The 21656-nt window shown below is 40.3% G+C and overlaps 1 protein-coding gene across 1 annotated transcript; it reads right to left on the bottom strand.

Moving 5' to 3' along the window:
• Positions 1 to 15586: 15586 nt before the first annotated feature.
• On the bottom strand, positions 15587 to 21455 carry ADRA2A (adrenoceptor alpha 2A). The gene has a single exon (XM_007479023.2). It carries the CDS (start codon positions 18561 to 18563, stop codon positions 17247 to 17249), a length of 1317 nt encoding a protein of 438 aa, XP_007479085.1. The 5' UTR covers positions 18564 to 21455; the 3' UTR covers positions 15587 to 17246.
• Between the last annotated feature and the right edge of the window lie 201 nt (positions 21456 to 21656).

A 21656-nucleotide genomic window follows, 5' to 3' on the forward strand; every position in this document is an offset into this window, starting at 1 on the left:
AAAACATTAATTGCTCATAGACTGGCTGAGCCAATATAGTAAAAATGACAATCCTACCTAAATAAATGTACCTATTCAGTGCCATACCAAACTACCCAAAATTATTTCATAGAACTAGAAAAAATGACAACAAAGTTCATCTGGAAGAAAAAAGGCCAAGAACATCAAGGAAATTAAGGGGGGAAATGTGATTGAAGAAGGCCTGGCTGTATCAAATATCAAACTTACTATAAAGTGGTAATCATCAAAAAAATAATGTATTGTCTAAGAAATAGAGTAGTAGATCTGTGGAATAAATTAGGTCATCAACACATGGCCATTAATGTGGATAGCAACATAGTGTTCTATAAACCCAAAGATCTAAGCCTTGGGGAAAGAACACACTATTTGACAAAAACTGCTGAGAAAACAGAAAGCAGTATGGCAGAGATTAGGCATGGACCAACATCTCAAATCATACAACAAGATATAAATTCAAAATGGATATTTGATCTAGAAATAAAAGGTGAAACCATTAAAAATAAAGGAACATGAAATAGTTTATCTGTCAGACTAATGTATAAAGGAAGAATTTATAACCAAATGAGACATAGAGAACATTACAAAAAATTAAATAATTTTGATTACTTTAAATTAGAAAGGTTTTGCAGAAATAAAACCAATGCAACCAAGATCAGAAAGGAAACAACAAAAACCTTATAGCAAGTATCTCTGACAAAAACTTAATTTCTCAAATATATAGAGAACTGAGTCAAATTCATAAGAATACAAAATATTCCCCAGTCAAGAAATGGTCAAAGAATATGACAGGCAGTTCTCAGAGGAAGAGTTTAGAAATATTCTTAGTCATAAAAAAAATGCTCCAAATTACTATTGATTAGAGAAATGTAAATTAAAGCAACTCCAAGATACCACCTCACACATATCAGATTGCCTAAAATGGCCAAAAAGGAAAGTGATGAATGTTTGAGAGGATATGGGAAAATTGGGGAACTAATTGATACAACCTTTCTGGAGAGCAATATGGAACCATATTCAAAGGGCCACAAAACTGTGCAACCCCTTTGGCCTATAATACCACTATCTGTATCCCAGAGAGATAAAAGATAAAGAAAAAGGATCTACATATACCAAAATATTTTAGCAGCTTTTTTGTAGTGGCAAAGAATTGGAAACTGAAGGATTGTCCCTCATTTAGGAGTTGTGGTATATGGTTGTAATAGAACACTACTGTGCCCTAACAAATAAAGAACCAGCCAGAAAAACCTAGAAAGACTTATATAAACTGATGAGAAATGAAATTAATAGAACCAGGAGAACAATGTATACAGTAACAGAAATACTGTACAATGATCAACAATGAAGGACTAAGCTATTATCAGTAAAGCAAATCTCCAAGATAACCACAAGGGATTCATGAAGAAAGTGCTATCCACAGTCAAGGAAGGAACTATTGGAATCTGAGTGCAGATCAAAGTATGCCATCTTTCACTATATATCCTTCATGAGATTTCTATTGTATGTGAGACATGTCTTCTATCATGACATGAGCAATATGGAAAAATGTACTAATGAAAGTATGGGTATAACCTAAATCAATCAGACTATTTGTCACCTCAGGGAAAGGGAAAGGGGAGGGAGGGAAAAAATCTGAATTTTAAAACTGCAAAAACAATTGTCAAAAATTGTTTCTGCGTGTGATTGAAAAAATAAAAACATAAAATAAATAAAATAGAGAAAAAGCAGATCAATGAATTGGGCATGCAACTAAAAATAACAGGAAAAGAACAAACTAAAAATCCCCAATTAAAGACTAAATTGGAAATCCTAAAAATCAAAGAAGAATTAAGATTAAGAGTTGGCTTTATGAAAAAAAAAAACAAATAAAAGAGATCATGGGTTCATTTAAATTTAAAAAGGAAAGACAAAAATCAAATTATCAGTATCAAAAATGAAAAGAGTGAATTCACCACCAATGAAGAGAAAATTAAAGTAATCATTAGGAGCTATTTTCCCAATTCTATGCCAATAAATCTGATAATCTAAGTGAGATGGATGAATTGAATATTTGTGAAAATATAAATTGTCCATATTAACCAAATAGGAAATTGAATACTTGAAAAATCCCACCTCAGAAAAAAGAATTGAATTCAATGTAACTTCCTAAGAAAAAATCACCAGGGCCAGATGGATTCAAAAGTGAATTCCATAAAATATTTAAAGAATAATTATTTGGGGAAATGGGCAAAGAAGGAATCCTACCAAATATTTCAACCAGGAAGATAAAAATAGAGAGAAGTATAGACCAATTTCATTAGTGAGTATAGGTGAAAATTTTTAAATAAAATACTAGAAAGGAGACTATAGAGATATATCACAAGTATCATTCACTATAAACAGGTGGAATTTACACCAGGAATATAGGATTGGTTTAATATTAGAAAAACTATCAGCATAATTGACTATATCAATAACAAAACTAACAGAAATCACGTGATGATCTCAAATAGATACAGAAAAAGTCTTCAACAAAATACACCACCTATTCATATTAAAAACATTAGAAAGTACAGGAATAAATGGGTCTTTCCTTAAAATAATAGGTAGTATTTATCTAAAATCATCAGTATCATCTGCAATAGGGATATGTTAGAAAGCTTTCCCAAAAAGATCAGTGGTGAAGCAAGGTGCCTATTATCAGCACTATTATTCAGCATTGTACCAGAAATGCTAGTTTTAGCAGCAAGAGAAGAAAAAGAACTTCAAGGGATTGAAGTAGGCAATGAGGAGACTATCACTCTTTGCAGATGATATGCTGGTATACTTAGAAAATCCCAAAGAATCAACTAAAAAACTAGTTGAAATAATAACTTTAGCAAAGTTGCAGAATACAAAATAAACCCACACAAATCATCAGCATTTCTATATAATATCAGCAAAGTCCAGAAGCAAGAGATAGAAAGAGAAATTCTATTTAAAATAACTCTAGGTAATATAAAATAACTGAGAATTAACTTGCCAAGAAAAATATATAAATTTCAGGAATATAATCACAAAACACTTTTCACACAAATAAAGTCAGATCTAAAAGTTGGGGAAATATTCATTACTTCTGGATTGTCTGAGATAATATAATAAAATGACAATTCTACCTAAATTAATTTACATATTAAGTTCCACACCAATCAAAGTGCCAAATAATAACTTCATAGACTAGAAAAACAATAACAAAATTTGTCTGGAAGAAAAAAAGTCAAGAATATCAAGGAAATTAATTTTTAAAATGTGAAAGGAGGTGGCCTAGCAGTAACAGATCTCAGACTGCACCATAAAGCAGCAATCATCAAAACAGTCTGGTACTGGCTAAGAAATAGTGTGGTAGATCAATGGAATAGGTTAGATACACAACATACAGAGGTAAATGAATTTAGCAACCCAGTATTTGATAAGCCCAAAGACCCCAGCTTTTGGGATAAGAACTCACCATTTAACAAAAACTACTAGGAAAACTAGAAGACAATATGGCAGAAACTAAGTATAGATCAATATCTCACCACCCTATACCAAGATAAGATCAAAATGAGTATATGATTTAGATATAAAGAGTGATTCCAGTGGGAAGCTGGGTAGCTCAGTGGATTGAGAGCCAAACCTAGAGGTGGGAGGTCTTGGGTTCAAGTCTGACCTCAGATACTTCCCAGCTGTGTGACCCTGGGAAAGTCACTTCACCCCCATTGCCTAGCCCTTACCACTCTTCTGCCTTGGAACAAATACATAGTATAGGTTCCAAGGCAGAAGATAAGGGTTTAAAAAAAAAAAAGAGTGATACCATAAGTAAATTAGGAGAATATAGAATAGTTTAGGTGGCATATTTATGGAGAAGGGAGGAATTTATAACCAACAAGAGATAGAGAGCATTAAAAGATGTAAAATTAATAATTTTGGTTATATTAAATTAAAAGTCTTTTGTACAAACAAAATCAATATAACCAAGATTAGAAAGTAAACAATAAACTGAGGAAATTTTATAGCAAATTTCTCTGATAAAGTTCTCATTTCTCAAATATAGAGAGAATTAAGTCAAATTTATAAGAATACAGCTCATTCCCCAAATGGCAAATGTTCAAAGTATATGAACTAACAGTTCTCAGGTGAAGAAATCAGTGCTATCAATAATCATTTGAAAAAATGTTCCAAATTATTTTTGATTAGAGAAATGTAATTTCAAATAACTGTTAGGTAACACATCAGATTGGCCAATATGACAGTAAAGGAAAGTAAAAAATGTTGAAAGGGATGTGGTAAAATCAGGACACAAATACATCATTGGTGGAGTTGTGAATTGATCCAACCATTCTGGAGGGCAATTTGGAGCTTTATCCAGTACTGTCAGCAATACAATGATCCAGAACAATTCTGAAGGATTTATGACTAAGAATGCAAATGAAATGCCATAATATTTTCCACATTAGTTTATTTAGGGGCTTTGGTTTTATATTATTATTCTCTTACAACAATAACCAATATGGAAGTATGTTTTACCTTATAATACATGTTTAACACAGATCAAATTCTTACCAACTCTAGAGAGAAGGATGAAAGGGAAGGAGGTAGACAATTTGGATTTTATAATTTCCAAAAACATATGTTGAAAATTATTATTATATATGATTGGGAAAATAAAGTATCTTTTTAAACAAAATTTTCCCTGGGACTCTGGGATAGGGACATAATGAGCCACATGATTATAAAAAATTCATTATCCATTCTCTTTTAGAGATCAGACTCCCTATAACACTGAACTGGGTCTGCCCGAACCCAGAGCCAAGATCCCCTTGGGAGCTAGGGTACCACAAACCTAATTAACTTCTCTCTCCCCACAGGTAGCATAAATAAATTTTTAAAAACATAAATATCTTGTATTTCTTTCGGGGTATACATGTTGTTCCCATCCCCACTCCGAGTAACCCCAGTAACTCCTTAAAGGCAAAGTCTGTTTTCACTTTTGTCTAATATTTATCTTCAAAGCATATTTATCTAATAGAATTGAAGGAATTCCTTCAACAATATACCAAGGAAGTGTTCATCAAGTCTCTGCTTGAAGACCTCCTATGAAGAAGAATTCACCATCTCTTGTGACAGCCCATATAACCTTTGAATAGTCCCAATTGTTCTGAAATGATTCTTTGCATCAATCCTAAATTTACCTCTTAGCAACTTCCATCCATTTCTCATCGTTTGGCCCTTTGGGATCATATCAAAGCAAATATAATCCTTCCTCCACATAATAGCCCTTCAAATCCTTGAAGACAATTGTCTTGTGTCTACTAAGTCTTCTTTCAGCTAAACGACTTCCAGTTCCTTCAACTGAACCCCATATGGAATCAATTCAAAGCACTTCCAATCATGGATACTCTCTAGTGGGGAACTAGCTATGCCATGACTCACTTTGAAGTTCAAACTTCACTGTCTGGAAGAAGTCTTTCCCAGTATTCCTTAGTCTAGTGCCTTCCCCAATTCATGCTATAAATGGAAGATAATCCAAAATTGAACCATTGAAGCTTTTCCAAAGCTTTTCGTCCCTCCTCAGATTTCCTCTAGCTACCCCTCTGCCCACTGTCTAAGCTGAGATAATAGCTTCACATTTCCCTAAAAAAATTTCAGCCATTCACAGAGAGCTCCTCCTTATTCCCTGATCCACACCTTACTCAAATTTATTCTGCCTCTATCTCCTCCTTCAGCCCCATTCCACATGAAAAAATGAACTTTGTCCTTGCAAAGGCAAACCCTCCACATGCACAAGTGATTCACATCATCTGGGCTTCTCCAGCAGATCACCCTCTTTATCATCCCTACTCTTTCATAATCTTCAAACACTCAATGTCTATTTCTATTGTTTATGAACATGCTCATGTCTCACCCTTCCTTGAAAAACCCTTACTGGATCTATATACAGTTCCAAATTACTCTCAAGAATGGTTGGATAAGTTCATAACCCCACCATTAGTGCATTCGTTTTGCTTTTCCCCTCAACTCTTTTCTTTAATCTCTGCAACTTGACTTCTGATCGCATCATTCTTCTCTCCAAAATTATTAATGACTGCTTAATTACCAACTCTTCTTTTCTCAGTCCTCATTCTTCTTGACCTCTCTGCTACTTGTGACACTGTCAATCACCCTCTTGCCCTTGACACTCTCCTCTCTCTAGTTTTTTTTTTTGTTTTCGTTTTTTAGATAGCTCTCTCTCCTGTTTCCCCTCTTTCCTGTCTGGTTATTCCTTTGCTGGATATTCATCCACATCACACCCACTAACAGTGGGGATTCTCCACGTCTATTTCCTCAGCCTGCTTCTCTCTTCCTTTATATTACTTTACTGTATGATCTCATCAGCTACCATGAATTCGATTATCATCTCTATGCAGTTCTCCTTGTCCAGATCTAACCTCTCTCTTGACTTCTATCCTGCATCTCCAACTAACTTTTTATACATCTTGAACTGGATATCCTATAAGCATCTCCAAATCAACGTATCTAATATGAAACTCCTTACCTTTCCCACCAAAATCTCCCCTCTGCATAATTTCCCTGTTAAAGCCAAGGGGACCAGTCTCCTCCAAGTCTCCCAGGCTCCCAACCCAGGTGCTATCCTCCTTGACTTTTTACTCTCTCACTACCACCTCCAATATGGTCAGTCATCTTAGGAAGCAGAGCAAACTAAAGCAACTCCATTATGACTAAAGTTCCTTTATTTTGTCTCTGAACCTGTTTGTCTGCAGCCCCTACCCGGTCTGTAACCTCCCTCTCTGATGAAATCACAAGTATCTGCAATAATCTTATCTATTAGAGGAGGGTTGCAAGAAATAGCTAGGCCAAACTATTGCCTACCCTGTTATACAACCCCAATCGTATACCCAAGGCCACACTAAAAAAGACCTGCCCAATCAAGAGGTGCCCTGTATCCAATTTACCTTCCATTTAATTAAAGTCTATATCAGCTTTATCCTTTGGAGGGTCTTTGCCTGCAGGGCTCACTTGCTGGTAAACTTTTAAAAATCCTCATTGGTTCCTAAATGGTTGGGGTTCTGGTTCTGATTCTGGTTTCAATTTGTTCTAAAACTAACAATTTTGCCCATATGCTCATGTTCTGACTTTACTTCCTTGATATCAGCATATGCCACCTTCTCTCTTCTGACACTATCACCACCCTAGTGAAGGTCCTCATTACCTCTTACCTGGACTACTGCAATAGTTTATTGACTGGTCTCTGCCTCAGGTATCTCCCCATTCCAATCCATACTCCACTTGGCTGTCATATTGATCTCCCCAAAACACAGCTCTACCCATATCATTCCCCATCCAATTCAATAAACTCTAGTGATTCCTGATTATCTTCAGGAAGAAATATAAAATCATTTGTTTGGCTTTTAAAGCCTTCATAATCTGGACCCCTTCTTATCTTCGTAGACATTTACACCTCATCTTCCTCTGTGTGCTCCCCAATCCAGTGACAATGGCCTCTTTGCTGTTTCTCTCACAAACAATACTCTGTCTCCCAATTCTAAGCTTTTACACTTGCTCTCTGCCATGCTGGTTGTGTTCTACCTGCTGATCTCCACTTCTAGGTTACCCTGACTTTCTTCAGCTGAAATCATGCCTTCAGAAAAAAGTCTTTCCCAGGCCACCTTAATCTTAATACATTCCCTCTGAAATTGCATCCAATTCACCCAGCATTTTTTTAGGTTGCCCATTGTTTCCCCCATTCGATGAGGGGCTCTTTGAGAATAAAGAGTATTGGGTTGGTTTTGTATTGTTTTTGTTTTTCGCTTTTCTGACCCTGACCCTAACCCTAACCCCTCCTCAGCACAGTGCCTGACACATAGTAAGTGCTTAATAGCTGTTAATTGACAAATTGGTATATCTTGTTCCTACATAGTTATTGGCATGTTGTCTCCCCTCTCCTCTTTTAGACTGAGCTCATTAAGCTCAGTAACCATATTTTCACTTTTTTTTTTGTATCTCCAGCAGTTAACACATTGCTTGGCACATAGTAGGTATTTCATTAAGGCTTATTGACTTGCACTAGTTATTACATCTCGGTTTACACAAGGTTTTCACAGAAGAAAACACGCTTCATTTCTCCTTTATTTCCTTTTGTCATCACCATGATCATATTGAATTTCTAACCCAACTTCCACCTAACATGGAGGAGTGGGGTGGAGAGGAGAGGGAGCCACCATCTTAAAGTTGCTGGAGGATAAAATTGAAAAATAATTTTGTGAGCTAAAATAAACTCAGGTTATTAGTAACTAATCATGTTATCAAAGTTTAACAAACTTTTCATACCCGTTAGGTCCTCTGATTCCCACAATAAGCCAATAAGTTACTTGAAGTATATGTTGTCCTTCTAGTTTAAAAAAAAACAAGTTTAGAAAGATAAAATGACTTCACAAGGGCAGAAAAAAAAACTTGGTATTGCAATTCAACCTTTCTGGTCATTCTTTGTACCCTAGTTTTATTTACTCACACCATTGTCTCCTCATGAACTCTATCATGATCTAGATCCTTGCTATCCATTAAGGCAAAGGGAGAAAGGTCTAGCTTCTTCATGAAGCCTCCTCTAAATATTCTCCAGACCAAAGAGACTCTCTCCCTCTTGTGAATTCTTCTAGCCCCAAATTCTGGAGTAGCAAAACCAATAAAAAGTCAGAATGAGATATTTTCTGGCATAGGTCACCAGAAGAGGTCTGTGACATATGGGCAGAGATCTACTTGGAACCCAAACAAGAAGTTGTAGTGGCAGCACAGTCCTTGGAGATGGCAGGTGGCAGATGTTTCAGGAACCCTTAGCCCAGAGATGGTAAGGGTACTGGGCAATTGTTCAAAAAGAGATTGAAGGTGTCCCTTTGCTAGTATTAAATGGCAACTCTATTGCACATAAGGAGTTCTGGGTTATAATCCATGGCAGAGAAGAGCACTTGGGGTGAACTGTAAGGAAGCAGAAGCCCTGGTGGAAGTTCCAAGGTAGAAAGGAGCACTAGCACTAGCTTTTGGTTACAATAGAGCAGGGGACTTAGTCACTGCTCCAGGGCCAAGAAGAGTGCTAACACTTGTATCTACAGGGGAATTAGGGTAAAGACCAGAGCACAAGCAAGGAGAGCAATGACAGCACCACTCCCTAGATTATACCACTTTGGAAGCACTGAAAACACATATCCCCAGAAATAGCACTGAAAATACAATACAAAAAAGTCTGGAGCTTAGGACAGTGTCTCCCCATTCCTAAGTGACCAAAGCCCAACTTTAACATAAAATTCAAAGTCAAGAAATGGGATTGAGGAAATAAGCAAATGACAAAGAAATGAGCATGACCATTAAAAAGTTACTTCAGTGGCATGGAAAATCAAGACACAAACTTAGAAAGAGACAACTTCCTGAAAATAGCTACAACCAAAGCCTCAAAGAAGAATGCTATTTAGACTTAAGCCCAACAAGAATCTGTATGGATCAGGGCAGCTGGGTGGCTCAGTGGATTGAGAACCAGGTCTACAGATAGGAGATCCTAGGTTCAAATCTGACCTCAGATACTTCCTAGCTGTGTGACCCTGGGCAACTCACTTAACCCTTATTGCCTAACCCTTACCACTCTTCTGCCTTGGAGCCAATACACAGTATTGTTTCTAAGATGAAAGGTAAGGGGTTTTTTTTATTTTTTTTTAAAGCTGTACTGGTCTAACAGTAAAAGAGACACCAAAAAAAAAACCTTAAAAAGCAGAACTGACTAAATGGGGAAATATGTACAAAAGCTTGCTGAAGAAAAAACTCTTTAAAAATGAGAATTGGGAACAGGAAGTTAATGACTCCATGAAGTATCAAGAAATTATAAAACAAAATCAAAAGAATAAAAAAATAGACGTAAATATAAAATTTCTCTTTGGAAAACCAACTAACCTGGAAAACAGACCAAGGAGATATCATTTAAAATTATTGAACTATATGAAAGCCATCTTTTTTTTTTAAGAAATTAGAAATCATATTTTGAGAAATAATCAAGAAAAACTGCCCCAACATTTCAGATCCAGAAGGTAAAATAGATACTAAAAGAATCCAGCAATCATTTCCTGAAAGAGATTCCAAAATGAAAACTTTCAGAAATAGTAGTCAAATGCCACAGCTCCCAATTCAAAGAGAAAATATTACAGGAAGCCAAAAATAAGACATTCAGATATCATGGAGCCACAATCAGAAACACAAAAAATTAGCATCTTCCATGTTAAAGTAACACAGTGCTTGGGATATGATATTCCAGAAGGCAAAAGAGCTAAGATTACAACCAAGAAATACTTATACAGCAAAACTGTTTTTTTTAGGGGGAGGAATAGATATTTAGTAAAATAGAGGGCTTTCAAGCATTATTGATAAAATGAACAGAGCAGAATAGAAAATCTGACTTTCAAATATGCAATTCAAGTAAAGGATAAAAGGTAAACATGAAAGAAATCATGAGACAATTGAGATACTTAAATTGTTTACATTTCTCTATGGGAAGATAATACTTGTAACTTCTAAAAACTTTATCATTATTAAGGCAGTCAAAATGACTCTACATAGGCAGAGAGCATGAGTATATGTTTGTTATATTGGGATGATCTTAAAATAAATTTAAAAAGGTAAGAAGGAGGGAAGTACTGGGAGAAGAGGGATGGGAAAGGTAAAATGAGAAATTTTTTTCACATAAAAGTGGTATGCAAGAAAAAGCTTTTACAATGGAGTAGAAAATGTGGAGGGTGGCAAGAAATGCATGAACCTTGCTCATCAGAATTGGTTCAAAGAAATAAATATATTATATATATATATATTATATATACACACACTCGGATATAGAAATCTATATGACTAAAAGAGAAATAGGAAGGGAAAGGCATAAGAGAGATAATAAGGCATGAAAAAAGGGGGAACATCAAAGGAGGCAATGGTCAGAAGCAAAACACTTTGGGGGAGGGAGAGAATAAAAAAAGAGAAGGAAAAACATAAGAAAATAAGAAAAATAAATACAGAGTAATCATTACTTGAATGTGAATGGGATGAACTCACCCATAAAATATATTTGGGTATTTTTATTATTTTTGCAAAATGACTAATATGAAAATATGTTTTATATTATTTCACATAAATAATTAATATCACTTTGCTTGCCTTCTCTGTAGGAAGAAAATGGGTGGCAGTGACAGAAAGAATTTTGAAATCAAAGTTTAAAAATAAAAGAATGTCAAAAATAAATAATAACTTTTAAAGAGCTTTGCAAACCTTAAGGCCTTATATAAATGCAGGTTTTGCAATAGATAGAATGCTGGATCTGAAGTCAGAAAAACCTGAGTTGAAATCCAATTTCAATCCTTTTCTAGCTATATGACCTTGGGAAAAGTCCCTTAATCTCCATCTTCCTTGGTTCCTCCATCTGTAAAATGAGTATAATAATACCACTAGTACATACCTCCCAGGATTGTTGTAAAGATAAAATGAGATCATATTTTTAGAACACTTTACAAATCTTAAAAGACTCTACAAATGCTAGTTATTACATGCTAACTATTATTATGATGATCTGATATAACACTTTGGATTAGTCATATATACTTATATTCAATTTTGCATTGTATTATACTTCATATGTCTTCTCTTCCCACTTATTACTTACTAGACTGTCTGCTTCTAGGTAGTAAGGGTCTCATTTTCTTCATTTTTGTTATGTTTCCCTGGGTACTCAGCTTAAGTCAATGTACAGAGTAGGCATTTAATAATTGAGTATGGAAGGACAAGCTAAGAAATGAATGAATTAGACTGAAAATTTCTTATAGTCAGGAACAGGGTTTTACTCTTTTTTGAAGACCACTTTAGTGTTTAGCATCGGTTAGGTAATAGGTACTAAGTCAATAAATTTATATGAGTTGAATGAATGAATTGAACTGAATGGAATAATCTTTTGTTATTCAGTCATTTCAGTTGTTTCTGCTTCTTCATGACCTCATTTGGGGTTTTCCTAGCAAAGATACCAGAGCAGTTTGCCATTTTCTTCTCCAATTCATTTTATAGATGAGGAAACCGAAACAAATGGTTAAGTGACTAGCCTAGAGTCACATAGCTAGTAAGTGTCTGAGGCCAGATTTGGACTAAAGAAGTTTTCCTGGCTCAGGTTCAGCACTCTTATCCACTGCTTCTGAAGCCACCACCACCACCACTACCCTGCAGCTGTCCTGGGATAAACTAAACTAAAGCAAAAAGATTGAGGTCATTTTCTTTTCCTAATCCCAAAGGGATGAAACAAAAGGGTAGGTGACCAGTTTCTTGGTCAGCTTGAAGCTGGAGATGGTGCACTGTTGGGAATTTATCTTCCCTATAAAGACAAAATTTCAAAACTCTATAGGTATCCTATCTTGACATCCCTTTTCAGGGACAGAGAGCACAAAAAACATATTTCAGTTACTGGAGCTGAGGATTTCTGTAATCCAAGTGCCAAGTGATACAAAAGGATATCCTCAAAACCCACAGTCCTTCTGTACCCAGTAGAGACAATCCAGGAGAGAGAGATTTGGGAGGAGAACAGATGTTTCACAACTCTTCAAAGAGTTTCCCAGGCAAGCTCTTTTAGTTTCTTCAGGAATAAAACAAAATATTCCCCTTTACCCTTCCTATTTTTTACTCTTTTTATCAAAGGAATATATAAACTATGGAATCCTAGAATTTAGGGATGAAAAGGACCTTTTTTTCAGTTTATAGATGATGAAATTAGTACCAGAGAAGGAAATTGATTTTTCCAAGTTCATACTATGAGTTATCATCAGAGGTAAGATTAGGATTAGATCCAAGTTTCCTCATGGCCAATCTAGTGTTCTTCCCACTTATTCCATGGTTATCCCCATTGTTTTTCCTGAACTGAAAACTAAAGGCCTAGTGTTCTAATTTGCAGTTCACAAAAAACAAAAGCCACTGGACTCAGAGATTTAGAGCTGGAAAGGACCTTAGAGGACATCTAGTTGAATCCATCATTTAGAGATGAGACAAACAAGACACAGAGAAGTCATTTCTTTCCCAAGTCACATAACTAATAAATAAGTGTCTAAGATGAGATTTGATCCCAGGTATTTCTGACTTCAGGCAAAGCTAATAGGAGGAATAGGCAAGATAGGCAGCTTCCCGGGGTACAATAAGAGACCTTAGTTAACATTAATTTGTAAAGGTAGGCATATTTTTAAAGTCAAAATTTTTAGTCTCTGTGATATAGATATGTGTATGCGTATATATACAAACATGTATGTATATATACATATATTGTGACAACTTAATCATGTATTGCAGTAAAAGCTCAAGAAACTCCAGTGGACAACAAACATCGGGAATGAGATTTTCAAACCTTACCCAAGATGTTAAAATAAATATTTCATCCTAGCTTTGTTCAGAGGTACCAAAAAAGTTCTGTACCCAAACATGGAATCCTGAAAAACCTATCTTGGGATGGAATTGTGGAAAGAGGAGTGTGGATGGACCAAGGGCTTGCAGAAGAGGGGGTGGGGAGGGAAAGACAGACAGACAGAAAGACAGAGAAAGAGAGAGAGAGAGAGAGAGAGAGACAGAGACAGAGACAGAGAGAGAGAGAGAGAAAGAGAGAGAGAGAGAGAGAGAGAGACAGAGACAGAGACAGAGAGAGAGAGAGAGAAAGAGAGAGAGAGAGAGAGAGAGAGAGAGAGAGAGAGAGAGAGAGAGAGAGAGAGAGAGAGAACGAACTAGATTCCCAAAGTGAGTCCATGTTTTGAAGCAGGACTTTGTAAACAATATGGAGAGGTACCAGGCTCAAATTCCTTCTTCCAAGTTTATTTTTCCTTTCTTCTTTCTCCAGATGTTCTTTTGACTTAATGGGATAGGATGAGTATGGAGAGGATTTCTTTTTTCTGGCTAAAACTGGTTCTTAGACACTGGTTTTAAATAGTCTATTTTCCTCCAAACTCCTGCTGAATCTCCTGTCCTGACGTAAGTTCTTTTAACTCACAGTAAGCAATTTCTTTGTCATTTTAGTATTTTTGTATTTGTATCCCCATTGCCAGCATAGCACCTGGGATAAAGTAGGTACTTAATAATTGCCTGTTGATTGTTTTAGAATCATAGGATTTCAGGAAGATATCCTAGTGATCTAATCTAGCTCCCTCATTTTGTAGATTAATGAACTAAGACTTTGAGAGGGGAAGTAAAGGAGATAGCTTGGCATAGCGAGTGGTGTACTCAGGACAAGACTTGGAGTTAGAACGACCTGTGTTCTAATCCTGGACTTCAACTTTTGATAGCTATAGGATCATCAGCAAGTCTATTTATTACCCTCAGTCTATTTCTTCATCTGTAAAATGGGGATAATAGTAGCACATACATTACAATGACAATCAAATGAGTGAATGTCAATAAAGCCTTATATAAAGCAACTCTTTCTTATCATCCAGGCTCTGTCTCTTGCCACCCCTTTAACTCCAGACCTCACTTTCTACATCTATAAATGAGGGGTTTGGAATAAACAAATCGTATGGTCCTTCCCAGCTCTGAATTTAAGAGTCTATCTGCCAAAGATCCCACAGTTAGTGACAGAACAGAATTAAGGTTGTTGTTTTTTTTTTTTCCTGATTCTCAGTTCTGGTTTCTTTCCATGACATCAATTTCCCTTCTGGTCTAAATAGCTAGGAAGTGTCTTGCCCCTCCACAACCATCTCATTCCTTATTCTTCTCCATCTCTCCAACATCTTTCCTCCTGCACACACATAATCACAACACTCTTGAGACCATATAAATTAACAAAAATGAAGAAATACACTGAGGGAATTTAAACTCCCTAGACTTACATAGAGCCAATTTGTGCAAATTTTGTAGGCAAATGGATTTTCAAAATCCTCGTCCCAAGTCCTTCCCATTAGCAATTTGGTCATTTCTCCCTCCCTCCCCCTTAACAAGTTCTGAACTGTGTTACTCCCATTAGTCAATGTAACTCCTAATTGTATTCAACAAAATCATTGAACATTCTGTCAGCTACTTAATAAATTGACTAGGCAGCATGATATAGCAGGAGGAAAGCAGTGAGTTGAGAGACTCCAGACCTGACTCTGTCACCTAGCATCTGTGTGGTCTTGGGCAAGTCATTTAATTTCCCTGGGCCTCAGTTTCCTTTTCTATAAAATGAGGAGGTTGAACAAGATAGCCTCTAAGACTTGGCCCAACTACAAATATGATCTTCCTAACACTAAAACTATTATTCTATGAATTTTTAGCCTTAGTTTCCTCATCTGTAAAAATAAGGAGGGAATTATTTAAGTAACTCTAAATCATGTGACTTTAGGGAAATTCAGTGTAGAGCCTTGGAAAAAAATCATTTTATATAAACCTGGGATCATTCAAGTAGGATGTGAGAGGTTATATTGTTGAAATGCATGAAAATACAGGTAACCTCCTCCCCCCAATTCTCCCAATCCCTTAGAGAATAGTTTATTTAACAGGTTGGATGCTAGCAACTACCCTAAGAATTTTGAAGCATTGTTTAAAAATGAAAAGAGGCAGGGACATTTAATTCATTTATTTCACATTTGATCTGTAAACTTTTATTTTTTTAAAAAAATTCATTATTAGCAACATCTGATGACTTTGTTTTCCCCATTAGGTGAAATATGGTAGCAGTCCTTGAAGACTCAGTATTGAAAAAAAAAAGTGTAGAAATGCTGATGTAAACATTTGTCTCAGACCTTCACACCCCACCTTCTGAGTTTATCAACAATGTGATGATCTGCACAAAGAAAGCAGAAAAAGGACAAACAACACTTTCTGATGCTGAAAAACTCCCTCCTCAGTACCTATACCTCAGTTGGCAGGCAGGTCCAACTGTTACCTTGGACAGGTTTTAACAAGATTGCTTTGCCCACAGGATTTCTAGCCCAGTGTCTTCCAAGGCAGGAGTTAAAGCACTGCCTTCTCCCCATTAGTCAGTGTCCACTGGTGGAAGGTTTACATATATATGCTGTGTATAAACATTTATTCTTCAGGCAGTTGTTTTTGTGGTGAAAAGAATGGGGTGACAAGTCTTGTTTTAAAGTGAAAATTTGAGGCTGCAATTCTGGGAATGAAATAATGATGTCATAGGGAGGCTCAAGGTAAGTCAGGCGTTCCTTTAACTCTGCCTTGATTTATTACTGTAATATTTACACAGGAAAAGGCAATTATGCTGTTAGGCACAGGGAAAATGTACAGAAATGTTTCCCTGTCAGGAAATATCAAGCCACATCCAGATCCAAAGGGATAATCACCAGTTGCTGGTGAAAAGAACACCAGAGGATCTTTAAAGGGGAGGGGGGGGTGGCAAAAAACTGGACAACCACCTTACCCTGCCCAAGGGTTTTGCTCTCCCAGAGAGACAATACTTCCTTCTCACAGGTGATTCCAGTGGCAGGAATTCAAACACTAATATCAACACCAATCAATTACAACACGATACAGGTAACCCCGTGTTTACTATCTTTTAAAGAGTGCAGATTTACAGTCAGAAAGGGAAAGGGCAATTAGCCTTGGCAAAAAGCCGGGCTGTGACTGCACGGTGAATTAACTCTTTGTGAGAATTCCAACTCTCTCTTTTCCCAAGCAGAAAGTGGAACTTAAGCTTAGCTTCTGGTGCCTGGGACTAGGGTTAAGGGGAAATACCTTTTGGAAACAATACTGCCTATGGAGTAGCATGCAGCCGAAGGTCAGCTGAAGACCCCTAGCGAGGGCCTGAAATGAAAGGGAGAAAAGGAGGAGGTTTTCCCAACTGGGTGGGTGAAAGCTGGCGCTCGCCACCCCTGGGAAGGCAGGCTGGGCTTGCCGAACATCTCCTTCGGAAGTTTCGGAAGCAAATAGGAGTCTTATTGGCCGTAGTGCCCTATACATCTGGGTTATTAGCGATAATTCTCTCTACCCAGAGCAAGGCCTGTGCAAGGACCGTCCCCATAGTGTCATCTTTCACGCATCTGTCTCTGTCGCTCTGCCCTGGGCCGGAGAGTTCTCCCTCTGCCCGGTCTCTATTCCAAGGGCTGAGACAGGGCTTTGTCCCTCAAAGCACAATGCCTCCCAGCTTTCTAGTGATCGCTGGGGTGGAAAGAGACAGCAAGAAGCCAAGGCTGAAGGGCGAGGGGCACTGCAGGGAGTGAGTGAGGAGAGAAGGGGACCAAGGCGTTTGGAGTATCAGCTTCACTTCACACGATGCGCTTCCTGTCCACCCGGCAGAGGATTTTCTTGAAGGCCCGACGGAAGTCGTGGTTGAAGATGGTGTAGATGACCGGATTGAGTGAGCTGTTGCAGTAACCAAACCAGAAGAAGAACTTGAAGAGGGTAGGGGGGACCGAGCAGCAGACTGCAGTGAGCGTGTAGGTGAAGAAGAAGGGAAACCAGCAGACCACAAAGACCCCAATCACCACCGCTAGCACAAAGGTGAAGCGTTTCTCTCGGTTCTGGCGCCCCCGCCAGCGAGACGCTTTCGCGCCCCGTTCTTCCTCGCCGCCTCTCCGGGGCAGGCTGTCACCGGGCTTCACTTGGCTCATTTTAGTCTTGTTCTTTCCCCTGAGGCCCCGCTCCCCTTTCCGGGGACCAGGAGGGCCCGGTGTCTGCTCTGGGTGCTCTGATGAGGAACTTTCCTCCAAATCCAGCCCATTCACCTCCCGCTCGGCTGGGACTGGGTCTCCTGTTCCGTTGAGCTTGGCGGGGAGCGGCTGGCCCTCCCCACGCCCCGGGTCTGCAAGCCCGTTGGGCCGGCGCTCGGCACCCTCGCAGCCGTCGCTGCGCCGGCTGGGCGGCACCCGGGTGCGACGCTTGGCGATCTGGTAAATGCGTACGTACACTAGGATCATGATGAGGCAAGGGGCAAAGAAGGAACCGATGGAGGAGGAGATGATATACCACTTTTGGTCGTTGATATCACACAGGGGCTCCACCTGCTTGTCACCTCCCTTCTTTTCAATGGAGATGAGAGGTGGGAAGGAGATGACAGCCGAGATGACCCACACGGTGAAGATGATGGCCTTGATGCGTCTGGGTGTCCGCTTCAGGTTGTACTCAATTGCTTGAGTAATGGACCAGTAGCGGTCCAGGCTGATGGCACACAGGTGCACAATGCTAGACGTGCAGAAGAGTACGTCCAGCGCCAGGTAGATTTCACACCACACCTTGCCGAAGTACCAGTAACCCATCACCTCGTTGGCCAGTGAGAAGGGGATGACCAGAGTGGCCACGAGGATGTCAGCCGAGGCCAAAGACACCAAGAAGAGATTCTGGGGCGCCTTGAGGGCTCGACTGGTGAACACTGCGATGATGACCAGCACGTTGCCGAACACAGTTAGCAGCATGAGCAGCCCAGCCAAGCTGACTAGGGTCAGGGTCACCTGCAGTGAATAGGGGGTCTCCCGGGACCCCCCACCGGGCTCAGTTCCGTTTAAGCTCCCATTGCCGGAGTCCGGCTGAAGGGACCCCATAGGGGCGAAACTCCCCTCCGCCAGCGGGTGCTCCTGGTGTAACATGAAAACAAGCTCCTTCTCCCCTCCACTCGGCCCCAACTCTGTCCTCCTTTCTCCTCCGGGATGTCAGTTCTCTTCCCCTACCCCTACCCCCACCCCCACCCCAAGAAAGCTCTTGGTGGTTCACATGGGGCGCTGCTCTTTGAGGGAAGAGATCCAGAAAGGCAGTGAGTGGGGAAAGAAAGGAGGGAATTTGGAGAAGTGCTATGCATACAACTAACAGCCCATGGCCTCAGTCTCTTTTTAGCCCGCAGCAGCTCCCGTAGAGATCACAACCCCAACCTCACAGCGAGCTCGGTCTCCCGGCGGCTTCTCTCTCTTTTTTTTCCCACTCCCTACTCAGTAAATCCAAGTTTTATTTCCAAACGGCAGCACCAAGTAGAGGGAGAAATCCTGATTCCCCAAGAGGAAAGAGATGAGGGGAGAAAAAAGAGGAGAATCTGTGCCCTTTTTACTTGGAAGAGTGACAACAAATGGATGGCTCTTTACTTCAGAGCTGGAGCTGAAAGCAAGTCTGTCTTACCGTGGTGACGGCTGCTCAATAGGAACCCCGCCCCCCACTCAGGTCTCCAAAAAGGGCCTGGGGGCTCCGGTGTTGCCAGGATTACTGGGAGTTGAGGGAGGAGAGAGAATTCTGTTTTCTAAATCCTTTAGGCAGTTATTGCATTTCTCTCCTCTTTGACAAAGGTACAGGGAAGGCCCGAGTTGACTTCTTTTTCTTCAGATCTCTGCTTCGAGATCTCCAAACTTGTGCGCCTCTATGGATTGTACAGGTGGACCTTGAAGATACCCCAGTGGCCGTGGAAATTGAGCATGGGACACCGGGAGTGAGAAGTAGTTCCCTTCCTCGGACTGTCGGGTGCAGAATAACTATCCTTTGTTAGCTGTGGCCCGAACCTTCTTCTGCGCCCCGGCGCAGGTTAAGTCCTGGAGCCAGGGTTGGTTGGACAGCACCCTAGTTCAAGTCTCAAGTTGGGCGCCGGATGGGCTTTGTTGGGAGTGGGGCAACCGGACCTGAGACGAGGAAGAGTGATCCAGGCTGGATGTCCGGGGAGCCAAAATCGTGGCGCGCCTCTTGGCTTCTCCAACGGAACGGGAACCAGAGTAGCTGCTGTTGTCTCCCTCCCAGAGTACTGGTTTTATAGCCCCAGGATCAAGCCGGCGTTGCTGAGCAGCCAGCGTCAGTCCCCACGTGGGAACCCGACCCTCCTCCGCCCCCTCCCCGCCCTACTCCCTCCCCTCTCTATCTCTCTTCTTTCTCTATCTCCCCTCTCTCACCTTTCCCTTCTCTCCCTTCTCCCTCCTATCCTCTTCCTCCTTCTCTCTCCTCTCTCTCTCTTCTCTCTCTCTCTCTCTCTCTCTCTCTCTCTCTCTCTCTCTCTCTCTCTCTCTCTCTCTCTCTCTCTCTCTCTCTCTCTCTCTCTCTCTCTGTCTCTCTCTGTCTCTCTCTCTGTCTCTCTCTCTCTCTCTCTCTCTCTCTCTCTCTCTCTCTCTCTCTCTCTCTCTGTCTGTCTGTCTCTTTGTGTCTGTCAGTCTCTGCCTGTCGCTGTCTCCGTTTCTGTCTCTGTCTCTGTCTCTGTCTCTGTCTCTGTCTCTCTCTCTGTCTCTCTCTGTCTCTCTCTCTCTCTCTCTCTCTCTCTCTCTCTCTCTCTCTCTCTCTCTCTCTCTCACACACACACACACACACACACACACACACACACACACACACACACACACACACACCCCTAATTCACCCTGCCTTACCAACACAAATTACAAATCGCCAAGACTTCGCCAACACCCTTGAGATAACCTCATCCGCTGCGCTCTGCTGGGGACCAGACTTTCACAAAGCTGTTCGCAGTAAGGGGAGACGAGAAAGTGAAGAGAGACAAGAATTAGGGCTGGGTCTCCCAGTGAACCAGTGAGTACACACAGGTGGCCAAGGCGTTGAGAGGACTTGGGTCCAGGATGAGTATGACGAATCTCTCGGTGGATTACTAGGAGTCGAGGCCGGTACCAAGCCCTCTCCAGGTCTGTAGTTCCGCCCACTGGGGAAAACCAGAAGTGGTCAGCTAGATCCGGGGCGTCCTGGCTGTTCACTCGCCAGGGATCCCCAGCGGTCAGAGGAGAAGGAAACGCTCGTCTACCTGGTGAGAAGTGGGGACCCTTATCCCGGCGCAGCCCCAGGGGAAGATAAGAGGGCAGGCGAGGAAGCCTGGCTGACCCAGCTGAACAGTTGCAGCACAGCTATATCTTTTTCTGTGCCCTTGTTCGCTCTAAACAGGAGGAGCACCTTCTGGCCATCTCCACCTAAGCTCTACCAGACAATTAAATGTTGGATGCTGGCGAGGTCTGGAGGTCCGAGACCACTGCCTCTGCTCGGCCTAACCTGCCGGGAGAGGGACGAAAGGGAGTTGAAGCTGTCGAGGAGATTGCTGATTAGTAGCTGCGAAAACTTGGCAGAATCCACCCATCCCTGGGGGGGATTCGAGTCAAATTAGGTGGGCTAGGAAGGGGTCTCTGAGTCCCCAGGAAATTCAGACTGCGCTTTCACCTACAGAGCGAGGACGCACTGACACCTGCTGGCGAATCGCTGTCATTACTAAAGAACATTGTCAAGCAACTTATATGTATGATTCCGAAGCAACTTGAGACCCCCCCCCCCCGCATGGATAATCTCAGGGCTTCTCTTTAGGATGCTCTCTACTTTCCAAAAGAACGATTCTGCCTAAAAGAAAAGGGATTTCCGGTTTCAAATAACATTAAAGCATAATATTTCAAAACACCCAAAGTTCCTCAAAATATAAACCATTGTCTTTCCCTCCCATTTCTTTTTGTCCTCTTTTATTTGCTCCCAAAGTAGGGTAATTTCTGCGTAAATAAATACAATAAAAAGCCAAAGGAAATTCAGGCCGCATAGTCAATTAAGCCTGGGGTTCAAGAGAGAAGCTGTGATGCAATGGAAATAGACTTGAACTCAGAAGAACTGGGGAGGGGGGGCGGTATTTCCAGCATGATATCTTGACCTTGAGCAATCAATCAATCACCAAACACTTAGTGAGCACCAACTATGTGCCAGCTCAGAGACAAGGTATTAACAGTCAATAATCA

The sequence above is a fragment of the Monodelphis domestica genome, chromosome 1 (genome assembly GCF_027887165.1).
Source record: "Monodelphis domestica isolate mMonDom1 chromosome 1, mMonDom1.pri, whole genome shotgun sequence".
NCBI classification, from domain to species: Eukaryota; Metazoa; Chordata; class Mammalia; order Didelphimorphia; family Didelphidae; genus Monodelphis; species Monodelphis domestica.